At 38.9% G+C, this 15,196-nt stretch overlaps 1 protein-coding gene across 4 annotated transcripts in view; it reads right to left on the bottom strand.

Annotated features, from left to right (window-relative positions):
• The window catches only part of PTPRE (protein tyrosine phosphatase receptor type E), a 99,099-nt gene that overhangs the window by 58,712 nt on the left and 25,191 nt on the right, over positions 1-15,196 (bottom strand). Inside the window, exon 1 of one of the 4 annotated variants that reach the window (XM_028729945.2) lies at positions 12,717-12,871. The exons of the other annotated variants lie outside the window; for them this stretch is intronic. Within the exon in view, the coding sequence (XP_028585778.2) occupies positions 12,717-12,727 (11 nt within the window). The 5' untranslated portion in view covers positions 12,728-12,871. Of the gene's footprint in view, positions 1-12,716; positions 12,872-15,196 lie in introns of those variants that run through there. 4 annotated transcript variants of the gene reach the window in all.

Genomic DNA, 15,196 nt, shown 5'->3' with positions numbered 1-15,196 from the left:
CTGCAGTTTTGAACACTGTCACTCACTAACAGTTGCTGAGCTCTGCTAAAGGTAAAATGGAGACTGACATTCAGCAAGGGCACAGTGCATGCTAGGAAACTCAGCCTTTTTCCTGCTCTCTCCTCCCACAGGACACAAATTGTATGAAAACATGACCCCTTGTCTCCTTAGAATCTCCCCTCCCCTCCCAGGTTACCTTGGTGTGGGATACACACTTGTATTTTCTGACTCCCTGCAAAAAGGCCGCACTGTGAAACAAAGCTCAGTCAGGAAACATAAAGAAGTTAGAATGCGCTTCTTGGGGAGAACATAACGTTTCCTATCTTTATGCAATTAAATACGTTACAAGCAGGCTGATGAAAGAACAGAAAACCCAATAAAAGCATGAAAAGCTATCTCACACTTTCTGCTGTCGGGAGAGCGAAATATATTTAGTGCTGATGCTAGGAAAAATCATTTAATCAAGCGCACAGGCCAGACCTTCAGCTGTGCTCTCTAGGGACTATATCAAGTTATGCAGGCACTCTCTGAAAGAGAATTAAACATTAATATTACTCATCACTTCAATTTAAGCAAAATACTGCCTCATAAAGGAAGACAAAGTTTAAAACTACACAAATAAATATTCCTATTGTAGTAAGAAACCGGGCTGAAAATGTTATAGTTTGTATATAAACTTTGCAAATTGGATGAGGGACTTACACACACTGCAGTAATCTAAGGTTCATGGTTTTTATATATCTGAACACTTTCAGATACTAAAATCATTCAAATCTGGGGTGTGCCGTCATAAAGATAGATTTTTAGTGACTCTGACATTCTCACCTAGAAAGCAGAGTAAAAGCTTGAAGATAGAACGTGTGTAGGAGCTTTCCCTTGAGAAATCCAGATCTCAGTGCCAAGTCACTCTGATACCTACCAGTGTGTACTAAAATATTGAGAACCAATGACAAAGGGGGCAAATAAAATAAAAATAAAAATAAATAAATAAAAATAATCTTTAAAAATAAAGATTCAGGTCCATCAAAGGATCCCTAGAATGTGTGCATGAGACTAATAATAATAATAATAATAATTTATTATTTATACCCCGGCTGGGTTTCCCCAGCCACTCTGGGCAGCTTCCAACAAAAGATAAAAAATACATTAAAACACCAGTCATTAAAAACTTCCCTAAACAGGGCTGCCTTCAGATGTCTTCTAAACATCAGGTGGTTATTTATTTCTTTGACATCTGGTGGGAGGGCATTCCACAGGGCGGGCGCCACTACCAAGAAGGCCCTCTGCCTGGTTCCCTGTGACTTGGCTTCTTGCAGTGAGGAAACCACCAGAAGGCCCTTGGCGCTGGACCTCAGTGTCTGGGTTGCATGATGGAGGTGGAGACGCTCCTTCAGGTATACAGGACCGAGGCCATTTAGGGCTTTAAAGGTCAGCACCAAAACTTTGAATTGTGCTCGAAAATGTAAACTTTGATAGATGTTTTGATATCATGGAGCCTATTGCCTTGGATCTTGAAGTTCAAGCCTTTCTTTTACCATGTGAATGGAGATAATCATAGTCTCTAAAATGTGCTAGCTTACCTTTACCCCCAAGGGCATGCTCTATAGGGAGTTGGCTTCAGACACCAGGCCTATTGGCAGACTAGCTCTGTGTTACAAAGATGTCTGCAAACAAGACATGAGGGCTTGCCACATCAACCCTGCTATGTGGGAATTCCTTGCAGTGCCTGGAGACAGTCAGGTCATGTATTCACAGCAATAACCTGTGAATACATGAACCTGTGAAGATTCCACCTAAACATTAGGAAGAACTTCCTGACAGTAAGAGCTGTTTGACAGTGGAATTTGCTGCCAAGGAGTGTGGTGGAGTCTCCTTCTTTGGAGGTCTTTAAGCAGAGGCTTGACAACCATATGTCAGGAGTGCTCTGATGGTGTTTCCTGCTTGGCAGGGGGTTGGACTCGATGGCCCTTGTGGTCTATTCCAACTCTATGATTCTATGATTCTATGATGAGGAATGACTGCTGGGAGGAGTGCAGGGAGAAAAAACGCCATGGTGCACCTGTAGCAACAAGATAGGATGCCTTCATCTGCCCCACCTGCAATAAAACATGTCTCTCCCGTATTGATCTCTGCAGCCACAGCAGGCGCTGCAACCTTTCAACTGTTTGACTTCACTCCAAAAGGCGCACTTCTCCATTGACTCCCGAGACAGACAGATGCCAACAACCCTTATCCATGATATAGCTATTTAGAGACATTTCAGAGATCTGTTTGGGGGGAAATCCCATGCTCCTGATATTATCAGTATTAGTATTAACTATGTATGCTTAGATGTTTATTTCACAAAGGTGAACTCAGATAAACTCAGAACCATACATTAAAAGCAAGTGAGTAAAAAACCTAAAATGCTCACCAAACATATGCATGAAACTGCAGATCCAACTCAACCAACCCCACTAAAAAAATGAGCTGAAAATTAAGGTCTGGCTAAAATAAATGTTGTCTTTGTTACATTGATAGCCAATAGTATACTGAAAAAAGCATATAGCCAAAATGCAATATTATTTAATCACCCAAGGGGCTGTGTGCTTCTACATGAATTCCAAATTATGACCCAGAAATAATTGGTAGACTGTCCTGACATTCTTTTAATGGAACCGGACAAAAGACTTCATTTTTATTAAATTCTGCTGCCTTAGAAAGATAAGAAGCAGAATTCCCTGCAGGCATTCAGAGGGAAAAGCATAATTTGAAGTAATGTTTAAGTCTTGAACTACAAGGTAGAAGATTATCTACTTATTTTAAGTGAGAGACTTAACTTTATAAAATGAACCTTGAATAAATCTTATGAATGAGATGAGGTTTAACTGCACTTCATCTTCTGGCCCAAGCATTGGGGCCAATATTTCTAGGGCTGGCCGGCAGCAGGGTGCAACAGGATGAAAAGCAATCTGCTTCAGGCAACACCATGAGAGCAGGATAGATGAAGGTGAACATTAGTCTCTGAACGGTGCATCAAGAGCTTTTAAAAGCATGAGCACATTTCACTTATTTTATTGGTCCAGCTCTACAAAAATCCCATATTAGGTGATGATGATATTACAGGTTAGGTCATGAGAAGTTTTTTTGGTGAAGGATTCCTAAATGGAAGGTCTATCAAATTCATTGTCAACTCCAAAAAAACCCAACACCCTAGACATCTTTGAATTCTTCAACATGAATTAACTGTTAACAACATCACTGAGAATGGGATATTCAAAATGCAGAAGGAAGCCTAATTACATATCTTCCATATACATAGACTTCAGTTTTTATTCTGTAACATGCACTGTGTATTAACATGAACTGCAATACAAATAGGAAACAATATAAATACACATTAACTTCAGTCTACCTAGCGCTCCCAAAATCTAAGCTCACATTTCAGAAATATATCAAAAAGCATATCATTACAGATACATTAGCATGTATCATAGATAATCATAGATAATCATTGCATTTTACTCTGAATTTAATTTCAGCACTGACATATTTTGATAATGTCTAAAATACCTTACTGAACATTAAATTATCTTTTCAGATTACAGAACTTTAATCTCAAATTCCATTTGCATTATTTCAAGTACAAGGCAACCATTTCCAAACTTAGCAGGCTGAAAAAAGCAGCTTCCATAAAGTTAAGAGTAGAACTTAGAAGGACTAAATTCCAAGATATATTTTTAATACCTACAGTACTGATGTATGCGTGAAGTTTGTAATATGTTGGTAATCACTGTTCAAGTATCACAGCTATACTTGCATTAATTAGCTCTATAGTTTTATGCTTTTCAGCTGCTCATGAAACACTAGGGAAAATCCAGATTTACTTATATATAGCCATCTAGAAATGAATAATTGAATAAATAGGGAATTAGTTTCTATTTTGCAATTGTAATTATTATTATTTTTTTGTTAAAGCTATTATTTTGAATGATCTAAACTTCATTTATATTCTTTTGAAACAAGTCTTTTGGCAGCCCTGTCCTAATTGCAGAAGAAACACCGCCTGCAAGTTTGTTTGTTTGCTTGTTTTTAAACCATGCTTCTCTAAACAACTATTCTCTTAGCTATATTATTAATAAATGGAAGATATCTATCTCAGTATGGTTTGTGTTCAGCAAAACTAGAACTGCTTTCTCTATGGGGACTTTTAGATTTAAATGCAAAATAATAATAAAGACAAAATACCTCATTAACTTGGTGTAATTATAGTTAATGTTATCACCATTTATTTTTATTATTCATATAGCGCTGTCACAGTATTAGTGATTTCACAGAGCTAAATGCAATAAGCTTACAGTTTCAAATTAGAACCATAAAGAGGCAACAAAGATAGTAAACTATAACTGTAACCTTGTGTAAAGGATCAACTTTCCAGTCATGTACCTGGCAGAAATTCTCCAAAACAAGGCAACTAATCCAGAGGCAAGTAGTACTGTGTACACAAGTTAGTCATGTCAATTAGTTTCAACCTGTTTACTCTGAGTAGGACTGGCTCTGGATACAGCCCTCTGCTTCTTCAAAGAAAGAGACAAGAACTATCTAATCTGCTCCACATCTTTTTGGGCCACAACAGGAATACAATGGTACCTCAGGTTACATACGCTTCAGGTTACATATGCTTCAGGTTACAGACTCCGCTAACCCAGAAACAGTGCTTCAGGTTAAGAACTTTGCTTCAGGATGAGAACAGAAATTGGGCTCCGGCGGCGCGGCGGCAGCAGGAGGCCCCATTAGCTAAAGTGGTGCTTCAGGTTAAGAACAGTTTCAGGTTAAGTACGGACCTCCGGAACGAATTAAGTACTTAACCTGAGGTACCACTGTACCCTGAAATTTCCATAGCCACATTGTTACTCTACCCATTCCCACACTGAGGCATGTAGAAGAATCCACAGACGATTTAATTCTGTGTTCCCCACCCCCATCATCTACAACTCAGGAAATACATCAATCACAACACTAACCTGTGCATCAGCATACAACTACCATCTTCTCAATGCACCCCTGGACAGTGCAGCAATGCACAGCACATTCCTCAGGAATAAGGGAAGAGGAATTTTGCGTGGCCCCCTTCAGATAGTGTAGAAATCTACTCTGGTATTGTGACTAAGTACTTCTGCTACTATGCCCAAGGCTGAGGTGCTCAGCGAAGAGTATTTTTTTGTATCGTATAACCCCAGCTGTACAAAGTGTGATGCTGTCTACAGCTTCAGAAACAACCCAGACATCACAATTAAAGACACTGGAAAAGGAGGAGCTATTTTTTTCACTAACCAGTTGCATGTGTACAGAAGATCTCCAGCACCAATTTTTGCAGAAACAAATCTGCACAGACGTGTCATTGCACATATGTTTCATCTATATGTGGATATATGCACCGAGGAACTATGGGTGTTAATAATAACAAGTAAATTGTCTTTATTAATGGGAATTTTTGAAATAATAATCTTCTTGTGCCATAATTATAAGTAACCATTTTACATTGTTTGATCACAATTTGAGTTCCATGGTATTTTTAAACAATACCACTTATCTTCAGAAGCTGTCACAGCAATAATGCTCAGCTCCCATTTCTCATTAATAAATACTGAAAATATAAGTCAAATCATTTGTTTTACTTGGTAAAGCTTGCACAGAGCAAATCAGATACATAATTTTAATATAAAGCCTAATTAAGAAACAGCATACTTTCGGTCTTATCAGCAATGCAACATAAAATTATGAAGTCTGCACTAATTAATGCATTGTGCCAAGTCTTAAATTATACATCCTAAATGCCAGAAGCTATAATTCTAAATACAAGGTGGTTAACCACCTCTCTCACCTAATAGCCACAGTTAATTAGCAACTCAGTTGTAGTGATGTACATGATAAAATATTGCTAAAGATGCTTGAAAGAACCTGTCAGTTTAAGGGTGGAATTTAACTAGATTCTCTTATAGTTCAGTTTCAAGCCAATTACCACCATGTGAAACTTTTTTCCAATAAAACTCCCCTTTTGGGAGAAAAATACCCAACTCATCATAAATGAAATGCTAACAAATGAGCAAGTAAGAGCTAGCAATTGATTTTTGTTTTGTTGTATAAAGAATGTAGACTCTGGGAAGGGGACAACAAAAATATCGTACCATTTTGTTTCATACTCAAGCCAAGCAAGGGTTCTGAGATGTATCGTGTGAGGATTCAATGGGCACCAACCACAATATCCACTAAGAAACCATATCCCTAACATTGTAGAACTGGCTTCTAAACCTCTAAGAAATGGCCACAAGCCAAATAAAATTATGTCTAACTTAAGAGTAGGGACGCGGGTGGTGCTGTGGTCTAAACCACTGAGCCTCTTGGGCTTGCCGATCAGAAGGCTGGCAGTTTGAATCCCTGCGACGGGGTGAGCTCCCATTGCTCAGTCCCAGTTCCTGCCAACCTAGCAGTTCGAAAGCACTCCAAAAAAGTGCAAGTAGATAAATAGGTACCGCTCCTGCGGGAAGGTAAACAGCGTTTCCATGCGCTGCTCTGGTTTTGGTGTTCCGTTGAGCCAGAAGCGGCTTAGTCATGCTGGCCACATGATCCGGAAGCTGTCTGTGGACAAACGTCGGCTCCCTCAGCCTTTAAAGCGAGATGAGCGCCGCAACCCCAGAGTCGTCTGCGACTGGACTTAACTGTCGGGGTACTTTACCTTTACCTTTTTTTAACTTAAGAGTGCCATGCCAATCAACTGTCCAGTTATTATTTAACTGCAATAAAATATTCCATGAAGAAAAGAATGCTACTATGTAGGTAAGTGGTAGATTATTTTTTTAAAAATGCATTACAAATTTTGCATGGTATCACGAGGCAAAGAAGTGACAAAATAAAGTTTCCACATTTTTGCTTTATTTTGCTCCCCACAAAATTATCAAAATGCCACACTGATGCATGATGCTTGCAATTTCTGGTTGAAAACCAATACTCTAGGGTACCCATGAAGTCCACCATATAAATCTTCTCATTTTGTACCTTATCTACCTTCTCAGGTTCATTTAAACATAACAGCCAGCATGGGTGCTTACAAACAATTCAGCATGTCATAATCTTGTATTATTATTACTATTGTTATTATTAAATTTGTATACTGCGCTTCAACCATAGATCTCAAGGTGGTTCACAACAAAAGATCACATTATAAAAAACACAAAATACATAATAAATAGAAGAACAAAAACAAACCAATAATCTCCCCTCCCATAACACATTTAAAAGCGGATTAGTACCATTTCGAATACCAAATTAAAATCCTCATTGTATTTCATAGACCCAGCTTAATCATTGACTCATGGTGAACTCAGGTAAGCAGTGCTTTTTTTCTGGCGCTACTCAACTAGAAGAAAAACACTGCAGGTAAGCCTCTTACTCTCAACTTCAATTGATCTCAAGTTCAACTGTTCTATCTGTAAGGAATTGCTGTTCCCTTTTTTTTTTGGCTAAGACTAATAAGCGAAGAATTTTTAACAGCTGTGCGCCTGTTATATTCTGTACTGCACTGTACCCATAAAGAAATGTTTCACAAAACTTCTGTTATACTATCTCAGCAGTTCAATTCATTCATTCATTCAGTGGATTATTGGCAGCAAATATGTCTAGTGACCAATGCAATAATGACCCACATTTCCAGGAGAAAGAAGACAAGCAATGCCAGATCTGATTGCTTGTAGGCCTTATGGGTAGCAAGATTGCCACAGGGATGAGGAATGATAATGATGGATTCAGGCCCTACATTGAGCAAAAAATTCCTGCCTTGCAGAGGGTTTGACTAGATGGCCCTTGTGGTGCCCTTCCAACACTACAGTTCTATGATTCTATGACATATAGTACCTCAGCAAAGGTAGCTCAAAAGTTTTCTAGGTGATATTTTCCTTGCAGCTATATGCTGGTAACTCATTTATGCCAGGCAACAACAAAATGGTCTATTAATAAAGGTGCTTATATAGAGAGTTAAGAAAATATACGACAAATAATCTCAAAATACCTGAAGAAAATGGTGTCACATTTTCCTAACATGCCCTAAAAAGAGAGAGAGAGATCAAAACAAGCTTATGTCAAAAGAACTGGAAATGCACAGGCTTCAGTCCAGTAGTGTCAGGGTGTAGAGAATATTAAATAAGCATAATCGGGTAGACATATGGTGGTTATCTTATCTTGCTGTTTAAGCTTGCAACAGCTTCACAAGATGGTGCCTTAACACTGTGAATAGCATCCTGAATGGTTTAAAAACAGTGTGATTTGCAAAAGAGATAATGTGCTATACATTCACTGCACAATGATTGATAGGAACAATAAAGGTTTTTTGATAAATTGGGAGAATTTAATAGGTTGGAAGTTGTAACACTCAAGGTTTAGCAATAATTTACTAAAGGTCAATAACACCTGATCTACTGAAAGGAGACTTATTTATGAAATGAAGAGTATAACTGACAGATAGAATGTTCTTGTCTATCTGACCTTATTATGAATTCCAGAACAGAGAAAGTTAAGTGTAAATCCTATTTAAATTATTGGGATCTAAGCATTAAAATGTGTCCAGTAAATCTATTGATTCAAGCATCTCTAAATATCCCTTCATGCTTGACGGCTATAGAAGGAAAGTGTGCCTACCTGTTGAGTCCAAAGGTGGACAGATACTAAGCTAGTTAAATGAAGATATTTAATTTTAGGGTACTTTCCTTGCTCACAGTTACTTACAGACTGGTTTACTGGGATGCAGGTGGCGCTGTGGTCTAATCCACTGAGCCTCTTGGGCTTGCCAATTGGAAGGTCGGCAGTTCAAATCCCTGTGACGGGGTGAGCTCCTATTGCTCTATCCCAGCTCCTGCCAACCTAGCAGTTTGAAAGCATGCCAGTGCAAGTAGACAAATAGGTACCACTGTGGGAGGAAGATAAACAGCATTTCCATGCGCTGTAGCAATCCATAGAACTCTTTAGATCATTGCAAATGTAGGTTTACCTAGGCGCTGCAACTGTGCAAACATAGCCATTCAACCTGCATAAAACATGTCAAAGGGTCTTATGTTTCTTTCAGCTGCTCCAGTTTCCAAGAATCCTATTGTGCCAAGTGTTGTTAATGTTTTTGTTTCCTTTTAACATAAAAGATCCAATCTTCACTATTATGTATCAGGCTTAGGAAACAGAGTAGGAGAAGACAGGGATGATGTCATTTCTTCCTGTTACATTTCACTTCCTTCTAGCTACAGGACTCTCTCCTGCCTGACCTCTCTGCAGCTACAACAAAAATTAAAAATAACATGCAATACACATGTGTGGTAAATGCTAATTTCAAGTTAAGGAGGAAGGAACTGAAAAAATGATCTTCTAATATTAGCTAAGATAGAAAGTTGAGTATGACATAAAGAAAACAGCAGTGAAGTGAAAACATACAGAGTTAAGTTGCAGCCCTCCTCAGTAATTAATACAGTGGTACCTCAGGTTAAGAATTCATTCTGGAGGTCTGTTCTTAACCTGAAACTGTTCTTAACCTGAAGCACCACTTTAGCTTAATGGGGCCTCCTGCTGCCACTGCACCGCCGCTGCATGATTTCTGTTCTTATCCTGAAGCAAAGTTCTTAACCCGAGGTAATATTTCTGGGTTAGCGGAGTCTGTAACCTGAAGCGTATGTAACCTGAAGCGTATGTAACCCAAGGTACCACTGTACTATGTTCCTCGTGACAGACATGGGAGCACACTGAGTAGCCCATACTCCAATGTCCACTTGAACAGTGCAGCTATCTGTAGTAACACTGTAGATGCAAAGGGCTCCACATGACCCAGAATTCAAATTGTGCAGAGTTCCAGTTTGTGTCGAACCCTTCATAAGTACAGTACAGCTTCACACAGGAAGATGTTATAGCCACAGACAGTTGAGCTGTTCAGAGAGAAGCCAGGGCTGCTCAGCTCACCCCTGCCCCTGTGTTGAGTAACATGGAAGCATTGACACCAGGACAGCTCAGATACAGGAAGTGATTCACACTGGGAAATATTACTAAAATCAGTGTATGGAAGGTGGCTCATTTTCACAGATTAATAAAACAACAGCCCTCCCCCTCCATCTCTGACTATATATATATGAACAAGGGAGACAGCTGGATAAAGCACACATTGGTGCATGCATGCATACTTTGTTTACTGAAATTTGTTTATTTCACAAATAATCATGTCAGTCTAAACGCCTTCTGGTCTGGGACCATGTTGCTGCCTTTAAAGAACTGTGTGCATTATATTAATGCTAACAAGCAAGGACTTCACTAAGAGAGCATATGTTATTTTCTACTGCAGTGTTTTAAAAAAGGGATTTACTCCACGATAAAAAAAATTCACATACACTATTAAGCATTCATGAAGCATATAAAGGGCATCAGTCCTTAAAATAGGACAGCTTTGTTAAATCTTGCACACAGTTATATCTGCAGGTGGTCTTCATGCATTATTTGCTTTGCAGAGCAATTATAAGCAGACAATGAAAGGGGGTTGGACTAGATGACCCTTGGGGTCTCTTCCAACTCTTCTATGTTTCTATTATTCTATGACATGACACCTGCACATAAGCAATGTAAACTACCCTTGCTTACCAGTCGCAGTCTGGCAAAGAACAGTGAAAATCAAACATTTTCTTTCATGTAGACTTAGTCCCCCCTACTCACCCCAAAAGCCTATTTTGCTATTACCTTTATATGCATTGCAGATTCATTTTTCCTCCTGGTTTAAATGTATAAGTATTTCAAAATTAAAGTTTGGGAATTTATTTCTGGAATTTCTATCATATTCATCAATATTACGTATTGTATTTTATGTATTTTTTTTTATGCCGCTCTGAGCCTGGCTTTGGCTGGGGAGGGCAGGGTACAAATAAAATTTATTATCTATTATTATTATTATTTTAAAAACAAAGAAAATGCTCCTTGCCATGCCTTCAAGAGTGTTTCACATAATACAAATGAAATCTAATTACAGGGCATAATAAAATCATTCAAAAAGCAAAGTGTCAGGAAATGAATTTACTGCAATTTCCAGCCAATTAGAAGGGTAGAAATACACTCCTCATCTGATAATGGCGAAGTTCACATGTAACAATTAGCTTCAGTAAACCATACTGTGCGGAAACTGGGCTGCTGCACAAAGCCCGACTGTTCCCGCTTTGTTCCCCCCCTTTGAACAAGTGGATAAACAAACCAGGAAGGAGATAGCTTCGCACAGGGGTGGGAAACCCTTTTCAACCAAAGGCTCACATTCCTTTCTGGACAACCTCCTGGGGGACCATGCCAGAGTTTCTACACACATTCACGCCCCCTCTATCTTCCATCCAGGCAGGCAGAAGGATGTACAGTGGACGCTCGGGTTGCGAACGTGATCCATGCGGGAGGCACGTTCACAACTCACAGCATTCGCAACCCGCAAGTCTGCACACGCGTGGGGCACGATTTAGCACTTCTGCACATGCACAAGCACCGAAACCCGGAAGTAACCATTCCGGTACTTCCTGGTTCAGTGCGGTGCACAACCCAAAATCACACAACTCGAAGACATTTCAGCCAGGCTGACCAGGCTGACCATTGGCCATGCTGACTGAGGCTGATGGGAGTTGTAGTCCAATGACATATGGGTGGCGCCCCATTGACTATCCCTGCAGGGTTGTTTCCATACGTTCTGAGGTCAAAAAGAAACAGCCTCCATCCAGCATGTGATCATTCACTGCATGCTCTCTTTCCCCACCAAAATGAGTGTTGTTGAATGTGATAGAACAGACAATTAGATAGAAATTCACAAAACTATTCTCCTTCCTCTTCCACCAATGCTGAAAATCTGTTTAGCACAGTGGAAGACTTTTCACACTCAACAGCAAGAGCATAACCCGTAGGTATTTGCAATTTACTTAGAACTGAAAGGAATTATGTGCAAGGGCCAAAATCTCCTAATGTTCCTTTCTGATCTTTTATCCAGATTTAAATATTACTGAATTACACGGAATAATATTTCTAGCTCCTCCACATATGAAACATGATTTTTAACTCTGTTATTTTTAGACCAACAGCCTACTCCACAGCAACTTCACTGTTAGAAATTATATATGAATTAGTAAGTCTACACCCAACAGAATATAAAATAATTTAAGTTCCAATTATTATTGAAATAAAGCTATTAAAACACTACTTGTGTTCTTAATACAGGAGGTCTTATAAATTATTTCTAAAATTGTAAGTAAAATTTATCTTTAATGCACTGATTTCGACACAATGATCCATGTACGTATTTCGCTTTTCTATAAACGAACAATTGCTTGGTATTGACAATTGTTTTCTATTCCATTATGGTCAATACCGTATGCACACTTACTTGAGAGCCCCATTCCTCTCAGTGAATCTTAATTCCAAGTAAACATTACAGGATCATGCTATTTGTCATATTAAACAGAACATATCACTTTCCAAGTTCAGAATCTTAATTTTGTTATATACTCCTGTGGTTTTATTCCTTTTCTGACACCTTTCCAAATCTATGAAATATGATCTTAGAAAAAGCACTGTAATATGTTTAACTAATAAACTGTATTGTTTACAATATATTCTCTCTTACACTGCACACTTCAATAAATACACACTTCATTAAAAACATACTTCATTAAATAAAACAATCCAATATACTCTTTTACCTCTTTTTCATCCAGAACAGATCTAACGGACAACCAACATAATACCCTGGGATCCATTTTGCTTATCAACTGTAAAGTAAGCCTTTATCATCAAATCTTTGTTTCAGGAAATCCCGGTTCAAGTGCAACTAAGTTCCTTTTAAATAGAAAATATATTGGTGTCCCAGCCCATCCCTCCCGCAGCTACTCATGCTTTTCTAAATGGAAACCTTGACTGCTGGGCATAATTATAGTAGCTGTTGCATGTGATAAATAGTCAAAAAGCCAGAGTCATAGGATTGTCTGGAAAAGGCTGCTGCGTCTCATAATGTAAACATTTCCTTCTGCTGCTGGAATAGGAAACAACCATTCTGGTAAATGATTAAGAAATTGCTGGCTTTCAAACTCATTCGTAAGTGTAGGAACATTCCCCTCCCCCACGCAGCTGCAAATCTCCTTTGCTTCCTACAAAAAGAAATAAGTAGAAAACTTGAAGAGAGTAAGACGAAAGAGCACACCTTAAATGAAACTCACAAACTTTAATATGCAAGGGTAAGACCCAGGTCCACCGTATTCCCTATTATGAAGTGGCTGCTTCGTAGCATTCCTTGTTGAGATTAAAAATTCATATCAGTCCTACCTTCCAAAAAGGTGGTAATTCAAGCCCCTAGTATAGCCTGCTTGCTGACACAATAAATGACTACAGCACTACAAATCCACCGTGGATTTAGCTTACGCGGCTGCAGTTGTCCATGTGTCCAGTATCTGATGCACAGACAAAGACGACAAATTTTCATTGAAAAGCAATACTGTTCTAGCAAACTCCAGAATGATGTCTGGCTTCACCTATGAAGGTTTTTTTGGGAGCTATTTGGGGATGTGCGTGAAACAGCAAGGTGGTTTCAGAGCATGTGAAACACTTCACGTACTGTTTTCACTTGCCTATTTAAGCAGCTGTTGGTTCTTGTGTCACTTCTGCTTCCAGCAGTTTCCTTCTTACCAGACAATCGGGAATCACACGCTAAGGCAGCAATCCTAATCCTACTTACCTGGGAGTTAGCCTCATTGAATTCAATAGGCCTTACCACTGTGTAGACATGGCTAGGATCGCTCTATAAACAATGGTATCGCAACAATACATATTACAAAGCCAATTAAGAGTAAAGGTGATGAAAGGAAAGAGAAGCCAAGTCTGGTGGGACTGCCCTTTTTAAAGGGCCTGTTTTCCCTCCCTTCTCTAAGATCTCATCCAGCCATGCAAGATGAAGAAACCCCACGAGATCCTCGGGAGACCCAGCTTAGTCGGTAGAGCATGAGACTCTTAATCTCAAGGTTGTGAGTTCGAGCCCCATGTTGGGCAAAAGATTCCTGCATTGCAGCAGGTTGGACTAAACGACTCGTGTGGTCTCTTCCAACTCTATGATTCTATGATTATTAGCTCTTTTGGCCATGACAGTGACCATGCTGCCCTGCAGCCAGCCTGTGCCTCAAATTCCTTCACTGGGCTGTGAGAATGAGTATATACCTCCTAATTCCTAATAGCCACCTTTAAGCTGCCTCTCAATAACAGCTTAATCATGGTCTTAGGTGATACACCTATAACAAAGAAGCAACGTATTTTCAACTTACAGTATAATGACTTCTGCCAGAAGCTTGAATATCACTGAAGTTGGAACAAAGCAGTTCAAAATAACTCAAGGCAATTTATAGCTTTCACATGCAACCCTAAGCAACATTATTTCCTCAGTTAAATGTTCATTGCTAAGAAACCTGCACAAGTTTCCTACCACATTATCCTTCACACACATCCTTTTAAAACAAACTTTAAAAAAAACACACCTGGTATTATTTGCCTAGGCAGATGTGCCTTCAAAATGCCCCCTTTACCCATTTCTATCTTTCTATTTTGAATCGTCCTACTTTTTAAACCTGGCATTCAGAACTGAAGCAATGAATGGCTCTAACAATGAAAGCAGCCCAATTCTGCCGACGTGGTTCTAGAATAGTTCTTTTTCAGCCATTTTCCCAACAGCAGATCTGTGTCGCAAGCAACTATAATCAGCACCATTATCTGACAATGGGCTTCAGATGTATGTCAGTGATAAGAAGCACTTTATTTTCAAGGCTGCAAACTAATACATGCTAAATTATATCCTAACAACTAATACGAGAAGGAAAAGTGAGACTGCAAAGGCTACCCCCTATAAAATATGCTGACCTATAAAATTTAAATATAGTTTGGCTGCTATATAGCTTCAAGCTGTTAACTTCATAATGTTGTGAAATTTCTTAAAAAGAATACTATACTTGAATATACTGGTGGATAATTGTTAATAGTTAGATTATGCAGTGTACTCACCTACTAGAAGATGATGCTATAGGCTGCAAAGAAAAAAGAGAAAGAGAGAATTAAAAATGTTTATATAAATATATATACATATTGTTACTCTAAACTGATGACACACCTCTATGTTTATATGCAAGCTTTTGTCTCCAGTGCA

This window comes from Podarcis muralis, chromosome 6, assembly GCF_964188315.1.
Source record: "Podarcis muralis chromosome 6, rPodMur119.hap1.1, whole genome shotgun sequence".
In the NCBI taxonomy this organism is placed as follows: domain Eukaryota; kingdom Metazoa; phylum Chordata; class Lepidosauria; order Squamata; family Lacertidae; genus Podarcis; species Podarcis muralis.
Note: the sequence above shows the minus strand (reverse complement) of the source record. Positions and strands in the feature narration are given on the sequence as shown.